Source organism: Canis lupus, chromosome 3 (assembly GCF_003254725.2).
Source record: "Canis lupus dingo isolate Sandy chromosome 3, ASM325472v2, whole genome shotgun sequence".
NCBI lineage: Eukaryota > Metazoa > Chordata > Mammalia > Carnivora > Canidae > Canis > Canis lupus.
The window spans coordinates 15439226-15459807 of record NC_064245.1 but is presented as its reverse complement, the minus strand read 5'-3'; the positions used below and the strand labels follow the sequence as shown (position 1 = coordinate 15459807).

General features: G+C 36.9%; 1 protein-coding gene across 22 annotated transcripts in view; it reads right to left on the bottom strand.

Annotated features, from left to right (window-relative positions):
* Nucleotides 1–20582, bottom strand: part of FAM172A (family with sequence similarity 172 member A) — a 425882-nt gene that overhangs the window by 137859 nt on the left and 267441 nt on the right. For 21 of the 22 annotated variants that reach the window (XM_049108251.1, XM_049108242.1, XM_049108237.1 and 18 more), the window contains 2 exons: nt 18035–18151; nt 10216–10300 (listed from right to left, as the gene is read on the bottom strand). In XM_049108251.1, the coding sequence (XP_048964208.1) occupies nt 10216–10300; nt 18035–18151 (202 nt within the window). Of the gene's footprint in view, nt 1–6680; nt 6704–10215; nt 10301–18034; nt 18152–20582 lie in introns of those variants that run through there. The other variant, XM_049108248.1, reaches the window with a different exon arrangement.

Below are 20582 nucleotides of genomic sequence, written 5' to 3'. Positions count from 1 at the left end.
GATACGACCTAAGGGGATATTAACAAACATAATGGACAGAAATACCGTACCAATTCTCAAGGAATATTTAGATATCTACAGGTAAACCAATTCCAATACCTAAAAATTGAACTCATTGATCAAATAAAACTACCTCTCAAAATTTATCACTAAATAGAACTATATTTATCATCAAGTAGAACTAAAAAGGACTATATTCTTAAAGATATAATGAAACAAAGACTTCAAAAAATACCATCCTTGTTTTTCAAGCACTGATAACCAACTGAGAGAGCATCTTGGGATTTTATGAACAGGAAATACTTGGCCTGTTCATGATACCTAATGTTCACTTTGAATTTTCATCTTAGTACCAAAGAATATTTATTTTAGATGTTCCGAATCACTTTTAAAAAGCAATACAGTTTTTCTGAAGGGTTGTATTTTTGGGGTAATTTCACCAGCGGACAGCAGATGTTTTATTGGTGACTTGCTGTCTGAATCTGACAAGACAGAACAGAGACCTTGTGGCTGGAGGGAAGCACATATCACACAGTCGAAGAGGAGTGAGGGCAGTGGACCTAGGCAAACCACACAGGTCAGGCAGGGGCAGGCAGAGAGTGTGGGTTGGGGGAGATGTGATGCCACGGGCTGCCAGACAGTCTCCAGGTGGGGGAGGAAGCCAGGGAGACACAGGAGACACAAACTGTAAGAAAAGTCATACACAGAGACTAAACCAGATGAGAGACAGAGAGTCAGAGGTCAATATACAGACACAGAGAGAACCATCAAGAGCAGTGACCCAGACTGAACTGACAGAGGGAAGGAGAAATAGAGGACAAGTGAAGCACAGACAACCGTGGGAAGGGAGATCAATACTTAATATATAGTAAAAAGGATGAACATATCTGTCTTAGGTCCCCAAATTACTTTTCCAACAATTAGGGACACAACACTAGGAATCATGAGACACTGCTATAGGGACAGTGAAAGTAATAGCTCTTGCAAATGAACTCATAAGATTTTCAAGTACAAATACAAATTCATATTATTTGGTTATTTACCCCATTGCATTCCAAAAATAATTAATTTTTTTTTTTTATCTTTAAAGGGAAGAGTTAGCTTAGTAAAAGGAGAGTTGCCACCTTTACTGCCAAATTCTTCGAAGGATTTTTCACAAATTGGTTCAGAAAGCTGTAAAAAACATGGTGGCTATTTTTAATTTTTTTTTTTTTAAAGTGAGATTTCTGAAGTGAAACTAGTTATATTCCCTGTGATTACTGGAAAACTGAAAGAATCAAATGGGAGGAAAATATTGAATCTGATTAAGTATATTATAATCAGGGCAAATATTGGTGATCTATATAAATATATATTTAGGAGGATTATTTTAAATGATTCTTTAATCAGTTATTTCCCCAGAGTCCCTGATTCTAGCTAATTATAATGAATGATTCACTAAAAACACACGAATTTCTGGTGGTCAACTTTTAGAATACTCATCCCTTAGGTTAACTAATAATTATAAGGTAGCATAGAACAATGAATAGGGAAACTAACTGATGAATAACAGCTACAAGGCCAATTCTACAGTAATGAACAAAACTGCCTGAAAAGTGCTATTTAGTTAATGAAAGCATCACTTAAAGGATTAGACTATATAACCTTTGAATGGAAAGAGGAATGCTGTAGTTCTCGAGCAGTACACATAGTGAAAAAATGGTACAGTACTATATATGCTAATACACCTTGAAATTTAAGATCTGTTTACAAAGGCAAAGTATTGATTTTCAATTACCTAATTAATTTGAGCTGTGTCTAAAAACATATTAGACAGCTCAACTTGTCTACACATTCTGAATGACACATCTAGAAGCAATTACTGTTGATTTTTCATTGCTATCTTTAGAAGCAAGTGATTATTCACTAACAAAGAAGAGATATAACTCCTTGGTGTCATTTCCTCAAGATATATTTTCAGCAATAAATTGAAGTAAATATTTAGCAAATATTCAGTATGTTCAGTCAGTGTAAATAGTTAATCTGCACTGTTAAAGCAAAGTACAATCAGGGTTGTGTTAGCAGGTTTTCTACAATTCAAATTCACCTAAAAATTACCAATTTTCCACTTTCTCTTCTGGTGGGGAACGGGGGTTGGCATTTGGTACATGTTATCAACAGCCCCCTTCTTCTACATCCAAACCAAGATGAGGTCATCTAAATATCCTAAGTTTTCAAGCTTAATTCTTAACCCTTAAAAGACATGTACTATGGTTCCCCTTTTTCCTTTTTCTTTTCTTCTTCCTTTTTTTTTTTTTTTTTTAACATTTATGTTGTTATCTTTCCAATTTTGAGGTGCCCAGATTTACATCAAGTGTTTTAGGTAAAGTGAAATATTAGAGAAAAGCCTGTCTCAAGCTGTGACAAGGACAAGGAAAAGTGAGAGGGATACAAGTTCTGGCAGGAAATAAGTTGACAGGCATCACACCTCTAGACTACACAGATTTAGTGAATCCAGGTTCAGGGATTTCCTTCATGGTAGATGGCAAAATGAAGCTGTGAGGAGTCCGAGGCTTCCATCCTGTGTGCCTGGTGCAAAGTGGTCACAGTATGACACAGTATGTCAAAATACTGATCCCCTCACCCTTCGGGTCAGCCAGGGGTGGCTCTGTCCCTTTACCTCTAGACATGAGCAACCCTGCCTGTGAACTCCAGGGCACCATATAAATGTTATACTTTTCTATAAGTTTTCTATAGGGAAGAGTGGAACACCTTAGTAACTTGTTTATACTTATGCTTTATGGTTACCATAAATCTTAGAGGACTCGTAAAAATGGATCTGACTACAAGGTGAGGTTTTCAAGGACCCAGAACAAGGGAGTGCTGGAGGGAATAGGGGCACAGGTTTCAGAGCTCAGTAGGTAGCCTGGAGTTGAGGAAAGATCTCTAAGGCCAGATAGGCAAATACGGTCTTCATCAGTGGGAGGTGGTAAGAGATCAGGACTAGAAAAAATGTCCCAGAAATGTCATCTTCTCAGGGTGGCCTTCCGTGTCCTCCTCTCTAAAAAGGCAAATCCCTTCTCCCGCTCCCCGGCCCCATCTCCACGTTTCAGGTCCTGCTTTATATCTCTCCTACCAACTCCCACAATCTAACATACTATAAACTTTCCTTGTTTACCTTGTTTATTATTTGTCTCCCCTACTAGAATGTAAGCTCCACAAAGAACCTGTATCTGGTGTAATTCATCACTACATCCCTGGCACCTGGAACAATGTCTAGTCCACAGTAAATACTTGTTGCATCAGCACACACCCAGAGAGGCATGGAAGGAGCACATTCGGAGGACCGTAAAAAGTATATGACACTTAGCAGTAGCCCTTATCCAAACTTAGCCTGTTAGAAAAAGCTGGCAAAGGGCAGCCTGTCGGCCATATGCCAACCAAAGTAAGCCATGTCCAGACCTTTAAGAAGTCAGAAGGTATCAGGGCTCTGTAACTTTCTCTGTTTTCAAACATTTATGTTTTGCTTTCGTCTCACCCTGGGGGACTGCCCCCTCATACACAGCCACAAATTATACTAGCTATTTTTGAGGGGGAGCACATTTGGAACATTTGTAATTTCATCCTTACTGCCATCCCGTGTCTTTTAGCTCTAGTGTGTCCATACTTCTATGTCCTACTTCACATTTTTCTTCCTACTATTAGTTTTCCTTTTGCCTTATTCACTGTAGTTTCTTTCTGTGATGTCGGTTTCTGTGTAATATTTTGTAACCCTTATCCATGTCACAGAAAACACAGGAAAATATGAACGGGTAAGTTATTTGTTGCTTAAGAATTGAGACAGGGAAACGGAAAAGGCAGTATGCCTTGCAAATGCTTTTTCATTCCCATATGATTAAAATAATAGTTTTAAAACAAATGGTAGCCTTAAATTCTAAAATGGTTCGTGAGAATATAGAGGAGTACCACATTAGGTTTTTGCAGTGCTTTCTTTCTGAGGAATTCAAAATAGCCCCCCAGAATCTACAAAAATTGTCCTCATAACACTTCTACAAGAAGAGTGAGGCAGATGTTTGTTATTGCCATTTTATAACAAACACACAAACAACCAAAATGTGGGCTATACCAAAACATAGGTCCTACTAACCTATTATATCATTCTTTGAATAACAATGTTTTTAACTGGCTGATCTTTACCGGTAGGAAACACCATCAATAGAATGAAGCAGGGTAAACAGTCCCTGCATTCAAGATCCCTCAAATACCCACCATTCACCGTATGTTAAGATAACTAAAAAAAAGTCAGAGTTTACTTGAAGTATAGGGTACAACACTGCCAACTCCTCAGTGTGGAGCTGTCAAGTATTACATCTGCTTTTAAAAGAAAAATAAAAACAACATGACTGCCCTGATAATAATTATCAGTGATATTTTAAATATAATTTTAAAAATTTATTGTACCCGTTTTTAAAAATATATATTCATAGATAAATAACACTGATAAAATGAAGCTATTATAAGCAACACATAATTTTTTAATAAAGGGAAACATATTTAGTAATGAAGGAAAAATACAGCATTAAATGTATATGTATTTTTATAGGCAATTTCCCTGCTATAACCATGAGACTTTAGTCAAACAATAAAAGCATATTATAAATTATGAAAAAGTTTATAAATTAGAAAGCTAGAAAAAAAAGGCTTCACTAAGTTGAACATAGAGTCTGGATATCCATTACTAACTTGTGCTCAGAGAATTACAGATATTTCAAAGGCACTTCACCAAGCTTTGGTTTTTTCTACTTGAACTTCCTGCCATCACATAACTGCCATCGCCTCAATTAAGTAGGTCATAGAACAGTTTCCTCCTCTCGTCCTTAATTGATTTCCCCCTCTAGCTCCTCTAGATTTCTGGTAATGTTTTCATTATCTCAGTTGCTTTTCATTCCAGTTTGTCATTTTCTCCCTTTGCCTTAGCCTCCACATCCAATATCCTGGCCGTCAGGGAGTGTCGATTCTTCCCGACTCCTATTTCTCATCGCTTCCCTTTCCTCTCTGTTCCCACTGCCACCAGTCCAGTTTATGCCCACAACCCCATACACTTGCTTCATTGTCAGACAGCCTGCTGGTTCTGCCTCTAGCTTCTTGCTCCTCTCTTTTACCCATCTATTAAATTAATCTTCTTCAAAATCTCATTTTGATCATGTCATACTTCTTATTTAGCATTTTTTAAGAAGTGAGGAATCATTGATTTTGATTGAAAACTGTTCAGTTTTTATAAGTTGGCATGGAAAATGCTGGAGGTGCTGGCCCCAATTCTTTTCTCATTTGATGCAATCTAATGATGCCAGTTTCAAAGGGAGGAACCTACCACTAGCAGAGATCGAGGTAACAGTCCCCTACCCCCCTGCCCATTTGTTGTTGTTGTTGGAAAGGAGATAGTCATAAGAAGCTACTACTGTTCACTGCTATGTCCCCAACTTCTAGAATAGTACCTGGAACATCATAAGTGATCAATAAATATATGAGAAATAAATGGATATATGCTGGGGAGTGTATATGAAATCTTTTTATTTAAGCCAATTTGTTGGACTAGAAGGTTACACGGAGTAGCAAATTCTGTCCTAGGAAAAACTTGGTCAGTGAAGAGCTGCAGAGTGAGAAGACTTAGTGATCAAATGATATAGTGATCAAACGTGATAATGAAGAAACTTAATATCTTGTCTCTGATATGGTATACAGCAAAGTCTAATGAGACAGTCAGGGAACTAGGCTAGGGATGAATCATCTTCAATGAACTTTTTTTAGCCTTTTTACAAAGTTGCTCTTAAATCCTAAGGTATCAGAGCAGAGATGAGCCTTATAAGACTTTAGCATCAAAATTAAGTTAAGATGGTTTCTACTTAGGCTTGAGTGAGCACCAAAGCTGAAGTTTAAATCTGCCATATTGATTATTTACTGCTGTGGAATAAATAGCCCCCAAACAGGCAGCTTAAAACAATATATATTTAGCACTTGCAGGTTCTCTGGGTTAGAAATCTGAGTGTGGCTTATCTGAGTAACTGGCTTAGTGTCTCACCATAATCAAGGTGTTGGCTGGGGTTGCAGTTATCTCAAGGCTGATCTGGGAGAGGATCCTCTTCCAAGGTCAAGCATGGGGCTGTGGACAGGTCTCAAGTACTCACTGACTCTTGGCTAGAGACACCAATTCCTTGCCATGGGGGCACAGAGCTGCACAGAGCACCTCACACAGAGCTGGCTTCCATCAGAGGGAGCAAGTGAGAGGACGAGAAAGAGCCAGAGGTCTGCCAACACTCATTGGTCTTACCATGTTCCCTGTTATCCATAAGCAGCAGGCTTCACAAAGTAACTTTCTGAAGTAACTTTCTGAAGACTCAGTTTGATGTCTGCTTAGGTGACAACACCCTGTGGGGCTGAGACAATGTACTCCAGGATGTGTACGTACCCTAAATCAGCATTTAATACATGTGGTATTTCTCCCAGGTCTGGGAATGAAGGGATGGAAATGGGACTGGCTTCTCTTCTGACTACCCTCAGCGACCTACTAACAAAACTGTTGCTTCCCATTCCTATGACTTTAGACTCTGTTGATCTAAAGGTCTTAGTTCCATAGGGAAGAAGGCTTCTATTAAGTGACACAACAATGATTCCATTGAACTGGAAGGTGAGACTGTGGTCTTGCCATTTTGGGCTCCTTATACCACTGAATTAAAAAGGAATGGAAGAGTGTTAGTATATTGGCTGGCATGATGAATCTTGATAACTAAGGGATAATTGAGCTGCTACTACACAATGGGGATAAAGAGGAGTGTGTCTGCAATGCAGGAAATCATCGAGGACACCTGTTAGTACCTCCTGTGATTAATGTCAATAGCAAACTACAACCATCTAACTCAGGCAGGATAGTTAACGGCCCAGCTGCTGCAGGTGTGACGGTATGGGTCAGCCAACCAGGCGAGAACTACAACTAGTTGAGGTGGTTGTTAAGAACAAGGGGAATACAGAATGAAGGTAGTTATAAATATCAGCCAGAAGTACATGGCCAGTTACAAAAATGAGCAATGTAATAGCTATGGGTATTTCTTCCTTATTTTGATTTGAGTACATATATTAAACATTTTTGTTTTCCTCTCTTATTTCCTTATCATTTCATATAAGATATGTCAAAAGTAATTAGCTTTATCTCTCAGTATTTAAATTACAGATATAAATGGTGAGAAGAATGGACATCGGCCAAAGACAATAAAAGGGTTTCATATCCTTTTCTGAGGAAAGGGTTGGTGTGTTTTCATTTGTACATAGGATAGTTGTATCACATGAGGTAGAAGCATGACTTCATTAATGTTTCTCTTTGTAGATTGTTTGGTTTAAGGAGATCTATAAAACTGCCAAGTTGACAAGTGGTGAACTGTAGAGGCTCTATAATGTGTCCATTTGGCTAAGTTGAACCATATTTCCCAGAATTTGTTTTCAAATTATGTGTTTCTATTAGGATGATACATAAAAGAAATTTCTGTGGGACATTTGGAGGGCTAAAGTAAAGCAGTAGCTATTTCTAGCTTATGCATCTTGTTGTTTATCTGCTAGCTCACCTGGTGGCACAAGGCAGTGGCCAGGACTGCACCTGTACTACCTTGCCCTGAATCCCCTTCATCATTTCTGACTCCCAGGCCAGATGCGCATGTAGTTAGCTCCATGACAAAGGACACTGGCTTCTACAGACTTCCACACCACCAAGGTCAGAAGCAAAAATAACTGACATGAGTTTAAGACCATCTTCACATGCTCCAGTTCATGTTTCTGGGGTCTAATTCATTTTTGCTCTCTATCACTTAACATCCATCTTCCCTTAACAAACGTCTGCTCTATAGTTCCAAGCTCCAGCACAGGAGGCAAAGTCAACATTCTTACAGAGCCTGCTTAACCAGCTCTGATCAAATCCTAGGTCAAATCCTTTACTATATATAGTCAATCCTCTTATTTATGGATTCCATATTTGTGAATTCACCTACTTACTAATATTTATTTGTAAACTCCCAAATCAATATGCAGGGTGCTTTTTTGTGGTCATTTATAGATATGCACATGTGCAGAGTAGTGAAAAATCTGAGTTGCCTAGCATGCATTCCTAACTAGGGTCAAATAAGGCCATGTTTTACCTTCTTGTTTCAGTTCTCACACTGTAAATAAGTGTTCTTATTGACATTTAGTGCCATGTTTTTTTTTTGTGTGTGTGTGAGATTTCACTATTTGAAACACCTCCCAAGTACAGTGCTGACATATTAGGGCTTAGCGTACCTAAGCCCTAAGCACTAGTGTTCCTAAGAAGACTGATATGTTTTTTTTTTTTTTAATAATTTTCTTTGTATAAGTCTTGAGCTTTTCTTGTTATTTTTTTTATTTAAAGATTTTATTTATTTATTCATAGACACACACAGAGAGAGAGGCAGAGACACAGGCAGAGGGAGAAGCAGACTCCATGCAGGGAGCCCGACATGGGACTCTGATCCCGGGTCCCCAGGATCACACCCCAGGCCGCAGGCGGTGCCAAACCGCTGCGCCACCGGGGCTGCCTGAAGACTGTTATGCCTTATGGAGAAAATGAATGGGGGCACCTGGATGGCTCAGTTGGTTAAACATCTGCCTTCTGCTAAGGTCATGATCTCAGGGCCCTGAGATCGGGTCCCATGTCGAGCTCTCTGCTTAGCAGGAAGCCTGCTTCTCCATCTCCCTCTGCCACTCCCACTGCTTGTGCTCTCTCTCATCAAATAAATAAATAAATAAATAATTTTTTTTTTTTTTTTTTTTTTTTTTTTTTTTAAAAAGGGACGCCTGGGTGGCTCAGTGGTTGAGCATCTGCTTTTGGCTCAGGTTGTGATCCTGGGATCCTGGGATTCTGGGATGCAGTCCTGCATCAGGCTTTTTGCAAGGAGCCTGCTTCTCCTTCTGCCTATGTCTCTACCTCTCTCTCTCTCTGTGTCTCTGATGAATAAATAAATAAAATCTTAAAAATAAAAAAAAAAAGGAAATGAATGTGTTATACAAGCTTCATTCAGGCATGAGTTATAGTGTTGTTGGCTGTGAGTTCAATGTTACCGAATCAACAACATATATTAAATAAGGTGTCTTTAAGTAGAGACATTCATAAAGCAAGGTTATATACTGGTTGGTTGATGAAAATGTGACCAGAAGCTTGAAGCAACCTAACCTTGTATTCAGTATTCACCAATTCAGCATTGTCAGTGACTTTATAGAACATTACTGCTAATAAAGAGAATCAATTATGTAACATACCTATAATATTCTATATGTATATGTAATTATTATATATAATATATAACATATATAATGTATAATTATATTATACATACACATATACGTATATATATAATAGCATATATATTACCTGTTTCTTATACACAATATATATATGCATATATATAGTAGCATATACATATATGCATATATATATATATACAGTATACATATTATAGTGTGTGTATGTGTGTGTATATATATATACATACATATATATGGTTGGTTGAACCCTGACCAACGGACTTGAAAAATCTAGCTTAATGACAGTGAAGCCAAGTTCACATTTAGGTATTAGTGATAATGTAATGCAGTTATAATTGTTCTTTACCTAATATTTGAACCGTTCTCCAAATTACTCCTTTCAAATGGATAGACATGTCTGCTTGCCTAGAATGTCCATCCTGCACATCTTTCTATAGTCCTCATCCTACTGAAAGCACAAGGTCTAGCCAAAAGCTTCTGCATGAAAAATTCTTCTAAAGACCCTAGATCACAGCAGTCTTTCCCCTCTGAACTCACAGCCTTGACTGCTTGTTGTATCCTTGAATTGGTACTCAATCCAAGACAAATATTCTGAGATCTGGCTTAGCTGCCCAGTCCCTGTCTTAACCACGTTTTTATTTACGTACATCTTGTCTCCTGAAGCTTTAGCAGCCAGCTGTCTATATTACTCTCAGATTGCTTCCCCTCTTCATCCCTGCTGTGAGTGTGTTAGTTAGCATTTTCAGTCACTCAACAAATTTCTGGTAGCGGATCAGATCCATGCTGTACGTTACCCATCATTCATTCAAAGAGTCCAGGCAGAACAACATGCTTAATTCACAAGATAGAATTCCACATTTCATTACCATATTTTTTCACCCTAAAAAACCCATACATCTCTCATCAAACACATACCTGCTGAGACTCGGGGACAATCCGGCAGCATGGACTCCACTGATGTGTCTAATGGTTCTGAGCTAGAGACCCAATTACAACAATTCTGCAATGCAATAGAGACAATTTTCTGTTGAAACGTTTTAAAACCAAGACAAACTTTTTAGGCTGCAGAGATTGATTTTTCCTATATAATCAACCACAAGAAGTATATCCAATTTATTTTCCATGTACTATAAAATTTTTCCTTATATAAACAGTATTATTCCTGACCACTGTGGTTGTGGAATAAAGTTTATCTTCTACAATTTGGCAAGTTATCTCTGCTGATATTAAGAAGACATGTAACCTTCTGTGAACCATGATGTAACATGTATATAAGAAAAGGCTAAGATTATAATTAAGGGAAACTGAAAAGGATGGCCATTTTTAACTTTAAGACGGAAATAAATATTATTTTGATCATGTGAAAGAATAGTTTTATTTTTAACCTAGTCTTTGTCTCTGCAATAATAGAACAAATACATTTTGCAGTTACTCCTTAAATATACTTTCTTTTAGTTTTTACTTCAACCTTGTTCAATGAAGGCTGTATCAAGTAGTTCAAAAGAAACACAACCTAGTGAATTGAAGCTGTGTGTTTGAGGACACGAGGCCTTCAATATTAAAATCAATCTTTAAGATACTGACGACTTACTACTCAGACAAATGAAATAAAAATTATGTATATTCCTTCCATACATTTTAAGTCTGTATTTAAAGGCTGGCTTAAAACAATGTGATTAACTTCATATGGCTTTTTAAAAATTTCTAACACACACACACATACACACTGAAATTCCAGACAGATTTTATTTTAAAAGAAATCATCCTATCAATCATGTTGGAAAAATCACTGATTGCTATTCTGGTAAACAAGCATGTATTGTGTATTTTTAGATGCTTGCTGCCCTGGTTGTGCACCATGGAATCCGTCCTCACTGTGGAAAGATCCTTGACTGGTAGATCAAGTGTCTTATTGTATTTCCTTAATTCATTCTGTCTGGAAGAAGATGTCAGCTGTGTTGCAGTGAGGAGAGAATTTCAAAGGCCCCAGTCCCCACCAATAAAGGCCGAGGAATGGCTTTTGAATAGATTTGTCAAGGCAACCCTACTGTTCTGGGACCAGGGAGAGCAGGAATAACATAAAGGAAGGGTTGCTGTATGAGATTAGAAAGTGAAGTTCACAAAGCATGGCAGATTTTTGTAAGAAACAGTAGATCAATGAAACTATTGAACTGTGTGGAAAAAAAAAAAAAAACCATGAAAACAAACACAACATCTAGTAATGTTCTTAAATGCTTTCTCTCTTTTTACATTTAAAATGGATAAAATATTAGTATTTTTATGTATAACAAAAGCTTGATGGTTTAAAGTGAATATGTATTCTATAACTTGCGTGCACTCCTAATCTTAATTAGCAGCTGAATGCAAAATTATACAATGTGAGAGAACAGAAATTATAAAAGAAATCGGGTTTTAGAAGATATTTCATACATTCGAAATAAGTAAAATTAATATTACTATTGATAGAATACCACATCACAGAGTTCTAGATAATGCAGAAGATTAGCACACAATTAGCCAGCTTTTATATACAATGTGACACTTGCTTGTAAGAAATAAGTATTCTCCAAAGTAGTGTCAAGATATGTAAATGGATGATTTGTTTTATCATTCATCACAGCCCCTAATAAATTCAAAAATCATGACTTCTATAGGTACTAAAAATAGGCTCCCAATGATACAGGGAGATAGCTTCAATGAAGAATGACTTTCTCTTTTTCTCTCTTTCTCTTAAACAATTCAGTCTTTTCAATGACAGCAATTAGCACTACCGACAGACAGGCAGCGATTAGGTATATATTTTAATTATTATTCATCCTAGTAGTACCTCCAAATCTGATGGAAGTTGGCTATTACCCAGGTGATATGTCAGTCTTAATTCTGCTCACCTATACTTCATGTATGTAAAACTACGTCTTATAGGATATTTCTGGTATTAATAAAAATGATGGTACATTACAATATGTTGGTAATTAATCACCTTCTAACTCGTTACCACTGCCTTTAAAAAGCTGAATAAAATGGACTTTATCCAGGTCACCTCTAACTCAAACACTTAAAACAAAAGATAGGTTAACATTTAGGGTTCTGAAATTTCAGTTTTTATCTAGGCAGATGTTTAGGCTTTCATTTCTCATTAAAACAGGACAGAAAATAAATACCTTAAAAAGTGAGTATGTCACAAAGTTCTCTGGAATGACAAAGGAAGGGCCTGTGTAGGATTGTAAAGGCTTGGCATCATAAGTTTGATGAGTGTCGTGTACATGTGTGTGCTTGCGTGTGTAACATTTTTATCTCACTGGGAAAAACATGTAGAGAAAAGGGCAGAACAAGATAAAAATGTTTGTCATATGACAGTGTAACAAAATAACACAAATGTGCTTGGAAATACACATAAAGAAAGAAATATGAGAAAGACATATAGCCTTTACACATAAATTCAATCTGCCTGAAATTCCATCATATCAGATCCAGCTTCCTATTCTGAGATGCATTTCTATAGATTAAAAACCAAATCTCTTTTACTGTTTTTCTAATGTTTATTCTATCCCTCTTCTCAGTGGCTCACTTTGCCTCCACCTCAGCTCTTCAGTCGAGATGGACACTAGCAGAGCGTCCAGGACGGCAGAGGTGCTGAGAAAGCCCTCCCTAAGTAAATGCAAAACATGCTAGTGTGTTCTAAGCAGATCTTATTCTCAGGTGCCCTGAGCAGACCGTAAGGCATGGTGTACTACAGATTAAGAGAGGCATGTCTGTCAAATGTAGTCCTGCCTCATCCCAACCAACAAGCAGAGAGAAAGAAGCCCTTGACCAGAGCCAAGAGTTTGGGAGGACCATGTAACTAAAGTTTCTCTGTGTCTGAGGGGAAAAAAAATGGCAATATAGTGTTTTTTAGAGTTAAGTGTTCTCAATTTAAAGGTCTTTTACTCTGAAATTATGAACGTAACAGTTTTTTTTTGTGGTTGTAAATTGTCTTCTTTGTGAAATCCAAAACGTTGGGAACTATTAACCTAAAGTAGAAGTGCCTGTAGGCCATAGTGCTGAGCGGCCCTCTTTGACAACTGAACCAAGGGCTGACAATATTTCAGTGTAGTTATGAAATGAATTAAGATTTTTAAGAAGAAGGGATCCCTGGGTGGCGCAGCGGTTTAGAGCCTGCCTTTGGCCCGGGGCGCGATCCTGGAGACCTGGGATCGAATCCCACGTCGGGCTCCCGGTGCATGGAGCCTGCTTCTCCCTCTGCCTATGTCTCTGCCTCTCTCTCTCTCTCTCTCTCTCACTGTGTGACTATCATAAATAAATAAATAAAATATTTTTAAGAAGAAGATTAAAAAAATGAAGAAGATTAGAACTTAGTATACTATGTTTAAAGAGAAAAACATGTAGTAGGTATCCTATGCCAAGTATTTTGAGATATATTTGCTGCCCTGGGTGAATTTAGGTTCTTATTAATTTTTATTTGTCTGAGATCCACCAGTGCCATAGAGGTAGAGATTCAAAATGGAAGGCATTGTGTCCTCAGACAAGAACAACTATGATTCACTAGGTTGTGTTTCCAGGACTGCCTGCCATTCAGAGCTGATGATGCTAAGTAAGGGTTCATGATAGCTTTGTAGAACCATACATCTGGCTTGGCTGGAGACTTTCAGAGGCCAGGGATATGTCAGGAAATAACATTCACCCTCTCAGCCTTTATAAAAAGAATAAAAACTATGTATTTCAAGTGCACAACATGATGATTTGATATACATTATGAAATGATTATTGCTATCGAGCTAATTAACATATTTTCTCACAGAGTTACCATTTGTGTGTGTGTGTGTGTGTGTGTGTGTGCTGTGAGAGAACCTGAAATCTATTCTCTTGTTAGACTTCTAGTATTCAGTACTGAATAGAGGAAATCAGTACTGAATATAGTCATCATGCTATACTGCTATACATTGGGTCTCTAGACTTACGCATCCTCATAGATGCAACTTTGTACTCTTTGACCAGTATCTCCCTATTTACCCCACTGGTCATCACTGTTCTATTCTGTTTCTATGTATTCCATCTTTTTAGATTCCACATATAAGTGTGATTGCATAGTATTTTTCATTCTGTGTTTGGTTTTTTATTTTACCTACCACAATGTCCTGCATGTCCATCCTCACCCACTTTACAGTCCTGGAGTTTAAGGTAAGAAGTGTCTTTTAGCAGCTGCCTTAGGCTACATTTTACCTCTCGTCATGAATCATGGTTAAGTATGTATGCTTGGTCTTCTGTTTGGAGTAGTTTTCACTCAGAGTAATTACCAAAAGTAGCCCTCTCTGACCTTCTTTCTTTAAAAGAAATTGTTATTCTAAAATTATATAAGAATATAGTACTTAACCTTCTTTCTGTATATTAATTGCTGAAATTTAAAAAGAGTAAATCAGCTTTTTATAGTAGATGAATAGTTAACATCAATACCTTTATCACATTAACTTAAATATGCTTACAAAACAAAAAGCAGTTTTACTAATTTGCAGTATAAGAAGAATGACTAAGCACTTTGTGTCCTGTCCTATTTCCAAATTTAAAGTGGTGTTTGGTGAAATAATGGAGCTAATGGTTAAGAGGCCAAAAGCACTGAAGCTTCATCTGCAGCCAGACCACTATTTTAATGGTCAGCATTCCAGTTTAGTGAAGTTGTTTTTCTTGGGAGACACATTTGCAAAATATCTCAGATTGTGACCTGATTGTAACTGAAGCTGGAGCAAGAGGCAGTGGGAAGTGGGATGCTGAGGGATACAAAAGTCACCCTTCCACATCCTGCTCCCAACCCACCTGCTCAAGATCATAGCCTTTTCTATTTACTGAACCCATGACTGTTTCTTCTTCATTATTTCAAGGGGTCATGCAGAGGGGACAAGGATATCTGGCCTAGGCTCCTATAGTCTCCATTTTTGTTCTTGTTTTAGGGAGGTGCTCTGAGCAGGGATAATTTCAAAGCTCCATCAACAATGACCTAATAACTTTTATCTTTGGTATACTATAGTATTTTCCATATTAATACATTTTATTTTTTAATGTAGTGCCATTTGCTTTTCAAGAGGTTTTCTTCTTGGTTGTCACCTTTGATTCTCATAATAGTTCATGAAGTAGATGGAATTATTATCTGTAATTCACAATTATGAAACAGGCCCAGAATGATCGAGTGGTTTTCCCAAGACAATAAGCCTTAGTGTAGAGTACCTGGTGTATGTTAGATCTCAGTTATTGATTTGCCTAGTGAGTGACTAAGCCAGAATCATTATCAAAACCCAGTTCTTCTAACTCCTTGCTCTGAATTACTACCCTTTGGTAAGGTATTTTGAATATGTAAATAATCCATAAAACAAAAGAATACAATTCATATAATTTAATGTTACTTTGGGGCAAGAAATATTACATGACAACACTGAGAGCTCCAATTTATTGAACTCCTTTAAAATACCCATGTCCATGGTGTTTCTTTACATATGTTATTTCCCAATCATATTTGCAAGGTAGGTATTATATTTTACAGATGAAAAAAGTGAAATCTCAAAGAGATTAATAATGTCCCCAAGATTACACAGTTAGGTAAGTGACTGAGTTGGGGTCTGAATTTTGGTATGTCATAATAAAAAATTCTTCATGCTGTTTCATGCCTCAGGCATAACTGAGGGAATAAAAGAACTATTCAAGAAGTAGGTCATTTATAAAATTATATAATATTTAAAAGATTTATAAAAGCTATGCTTGCAAAGAAATTAATGAGAGCTTTGATTGAATTAAGATGAATTTAACTATTACCTATTTCAGTCAAACGAAAAAATGCAGACAATATATTCTAATTTTTGAAGGCAGTACCTAATCCAGTCTTAGTTACAAAGGGTTAAAGAAGTAAATCTACCATTGAGAACAAACTGATGGTTACCAGAGGAAGGTGGGTGGGGGTATGGGGGGAATAGGTGATGGGGATCAAGGAGGGTGATATATGGAAGTGTTGAATCACTATCTTGTACACCTGAAACTAATATAACACTGTATGTTAACTAACTGGAATTTGGATAAAAACCTAAAAAAGAAGTAAGTCTAAATAAATTTCGTTATATTTGTCACCTGGAATGAGACATGAAGAATTCCCAATTAAAAGATGATGAACAGGGATGTTTCTAGTTTGGGATAAATACTAAATTCCATATTGGTTATATGTGGGGGAAAATGTGCATTTATTCAACCTTACTACTTATATAATGCTGGGAGCTGTTTATGTGTCCACATGTTCAGATAAATACCACAAAAAAAAGTATAGGCATGAAAAATGCAAAATTTCTCTTGAAAAAAAAATTTGACCCTTGGAAAAGACAATTAGGGATATAAACTGTGAAAGGAGAAATATGAAAAGCAATGTGGTCAGAAAACACCTTGGTGTTAGAGCACATTAAAAGCCTACCTTTACATATTTATAACATTATGAGGAATGGAATAAAAATATTTTAGACTTTTGTACAATTAAAGTACTTTTTCTTTCTCTCTCTCTTTTTAAAAAGATTTTATTTATTTATTTGAGAGAGAGTACAAGCGAGAGCACAAGTAGAGGGGAGAGACAGAAGTACATTCCCCACAGGGCTCAATCCCAGGACCTTGGAACCATGACCTGAGCCGAAGGCAGATGCTTAACCAACTGAGCCACCCAGGTGCCCCAAAAGTACTTTTCCTAATGGATAAGAACAACAACAGTGAAAATAGACTGGTAATATTATGCTTATTCCACTATGGGATTATATAGCTTAGTCCTATTTATTCAAAACTCTTCCCAAACATTAACTCTTTGGTCTGTAGAGTGCACTATAAGGGCTTATAGAAGTTACCCACCATACCTATGGTAAGGGGTCAGCTGGATAAATATCTGGGTATTCTATCAAGAAAAAGTGGGAGAAAATCAGGAAGGTCAACTAGTTCTCATATATAGAAATATATAATTTGACCAAACAATTGATATAGCACGGTGTGGATGATGTCAATTGCTTATACTATCAGAAAGCTAAATAGAAATAATGAAGTTTCAGCTGTATATCAATAACCCAAATAAATAATGGGTTGAAAGCTTAAAAAAAAAATGGGAGCATGTTCAATGAGTCAGGAACTGATGAGCTCACCAGCCCTTAGGGATGGTGAAAAGAGGCTTTCTTAGCCTGAGGCTGGACCATGACCAGCCCTTGGTTTCTTGGAGCCCCAGGTTCCGTGTGGCAAAACACTATTTCAGCTTTTTACTTCTCCCCCTACTGGCAGTAGTGAGCCAGTCCATTTAAGAGTGGCACATACTGACCACCTTTTAAGAAAAGGATGAGACCCAATGGTACTTTAAGCTTCTTTCTTGTCACTGAGCAGCACCAATGCTAAGCAGCTGGTAGAAAAATTAAAAATCAGGGAATGAGAATCTAACAGATCATGACCTTCTTTGGCCAGTTTCTACTGTATGCTGCTTGCGTACATAACAGTCTTTAGAATGCCCCCCCCCCCCCAAAAAAAAGGGCGGGGGGGGGGAAGGACTTTCAAAAATGTATTTGTTCTTCAGAAGGGTTTTCTATTATTATTACAACCATGTCTACTTTTTTCTCTTCTCTCTAAATGTTCTGCCTCTAGAAAGGGAGTTTGGGGGCGGGAGGTGATATAAGTTGGTGGGGGCTCAAGATATAAAGGCTCACACTCATTCATCTCAGCGTTGAAAAAAATCTAGTCTCACCTCTCTCATCCATTCTCGAATCGTTTTGCCTGCTTCTTGATGCCACACATTGTGAACAGAGTCTGTCAACGCCACAGCAGTTACCTTACTTTTTACATCTGCTTCTCGTTGAATCATCTGTTTTAAAAAAGGAAAATAAAATATTGGCTATAATTTTTTCTCTACTGGGTGCAGCCTGCTTAGTCATAGATAATAATATATTAAAACTGAAAAAGCAACATGCATTTCTTGTTCAAAGTTACTCTTTTCTATCCTGAACGCATGCCCTCTTCCTGTCCAGAGATGTGAAAAGACCTAATATTTTCTTTTAAAAAGATAATACCACTTAAGTCTTAGAACTACGCAGCTCTATTATTTTCCATGTGGTTTGACAATTCAAGGATTAAAGGGATCACAGGGGAAAAAAGGAGGAATCCCTGAGGGTTTCTTTTACAACTTTCTCCCACCACTTCCTATTTCAGTGCTTCAGGGATGTTAGTACCCGGGGCTCACTGTTAGCTACTTAGGACTAACTTCTACTTCTTTTCAGTAGATGGCATGTCAGTAATGAAAGATATCTTGCTTTGACTTCTCCGATATAACTAGCCTGCTCTTCCACACAGCCTTGTAATTCCTGGGTGTTTTAAATGCCCACAAATATCTTTCTCTTCAAAGCCTATTAATATCATTTTGCTTCCTAATATATTTCTTTATGTCGACAAACTTCAGCATTACACTCTAATGTCTTTCTTTAGAATATTGTTTCTATAAAATTTAATGGTTCTAAAATTTAAGAGAGAGCCACTTGTTTTGAAGAAACTGAAGAATTCATCAGTGGTCTGCTAGATAAAGGAAGTGAAAAATAATAGTTCCACATCAAAAGAATCATAAAAAGTTTTAATCTGCTAAGACAATGGACTCTAATTTGACACAAGTAGATGAAAGCTTAATAAAAAATTACATTTAAAATATAGTATGTAGTATCCTTAAATTTTATAGCCATGCCCTCATCGTTTCTCGGAATCAAATGTCTTTTCTCCCACTAGAAAAGAGCAATTTCTCTATCATTTGCTATTAATTTTTCTGAATTGTCTATCAAAAGTATGTTACTGCATTTTTAAAAGGTAAGAATTCTGAGTGGTGATGATAGCTCATACAGTGAACACTGAAAGCCACACTTCTAATACTGAATGATGCCTGTTGGCATTCTGAATGAAAATGTCTCTCTCAAGTAAATTTCTTCAAATCCTGCATATGCATTCCCCTCTCACTGAACACCACCTAATGGGAATCTAATTCACTGTTAATGCTGCTTCAGCAGAATTTCTACACCTTACATATTTGGGCCTTGTGTTTTCTGCTTATAAAATGTGGAAATCTTAAGATCAATGTTGCTTATCAACATCATAATATTATTGCAGAAATTCACCTTGCAGTATCAATAATATTTCTAAAAGCACAAAATAATACTCTAATTCAATACTTCACATTCATTATTAAGTAGTTTGCTACCTTCTCCTAGATTTTATTTTAAAAACAGATTTTCATCCATAAAAAAAGGATGAGACTGTGCCATTTCAGATGACACGGATGGACCTAGATAGTATTATGCTAAGTGAAATGAGTCAGACCGAGAAAGCCAAATACCAAATGATTCCACTCATATATGGAACATTAAAAAATGAACAAACAAAAAGCAGAATCGGAACTACAAATACCAAGAACAAACTGAGGGGAGGTGGTGGGGGGCTGGGCAAAATGGGCAAAGGGGAGAAAGAGCTACAGGCCTCCAGTTATGGAATGAGTAAGTCATGGGGATAAAAATCACAGCATAAGGAACACAGTCAATGACACTGTAATAGTGATGTAATGGGACAGATGGTAGCTATACTTGCAGTGAGCATAGCATAATGTATAAACTTGTCAAATCACCAAGTTATACACCTGAAACTAATGTAACATTGTGCATCAAAAGTACTCAAAAAGAATAATAAACTAAAGCTACCTTAAAAGAATAGATTGTCATGGATCACGTTGGCACTAGAATATAAAAATTTAAACCAACAATTGATAATAAAACTAAAAATTCGACAATAGTGAATCCCCCTGGCTCATGAAGAACTTACATGTCCTTACTCTCATTTTCTAAACAGTAACACTTTTTAAAGATCTAGAGCGCCTGCTGCTAAAGTTACAAAATAAGAGCATGCTCTTCTGGTATTCTAAGAATATGTCTGCATTTTTAAATATTTGCCCTGGATTTTGTTGTGCTTGTTGTTAACATATGCTGACTTATGTAAGGTGGTTGTATCTGAAGAAACAGAATATTGAGAACCATTTGTGAAATGATATCAAATTAAGATTCGAATAGGCTGAGGATTTAGTACAAAAGTAGAAAATCTGAGAATTAAAATTATACAAACTTGGAAAAATATACAATTGTTAGATGTTCTACAAGAGAATAAAACCTTTGGTCTATTTTTCTATCTGGCTGACATTTTATACAATGGATGTGATGCTGTGCAACTTTTTTTCACATCACATCAAATGATGTTACAATCCAGTATAT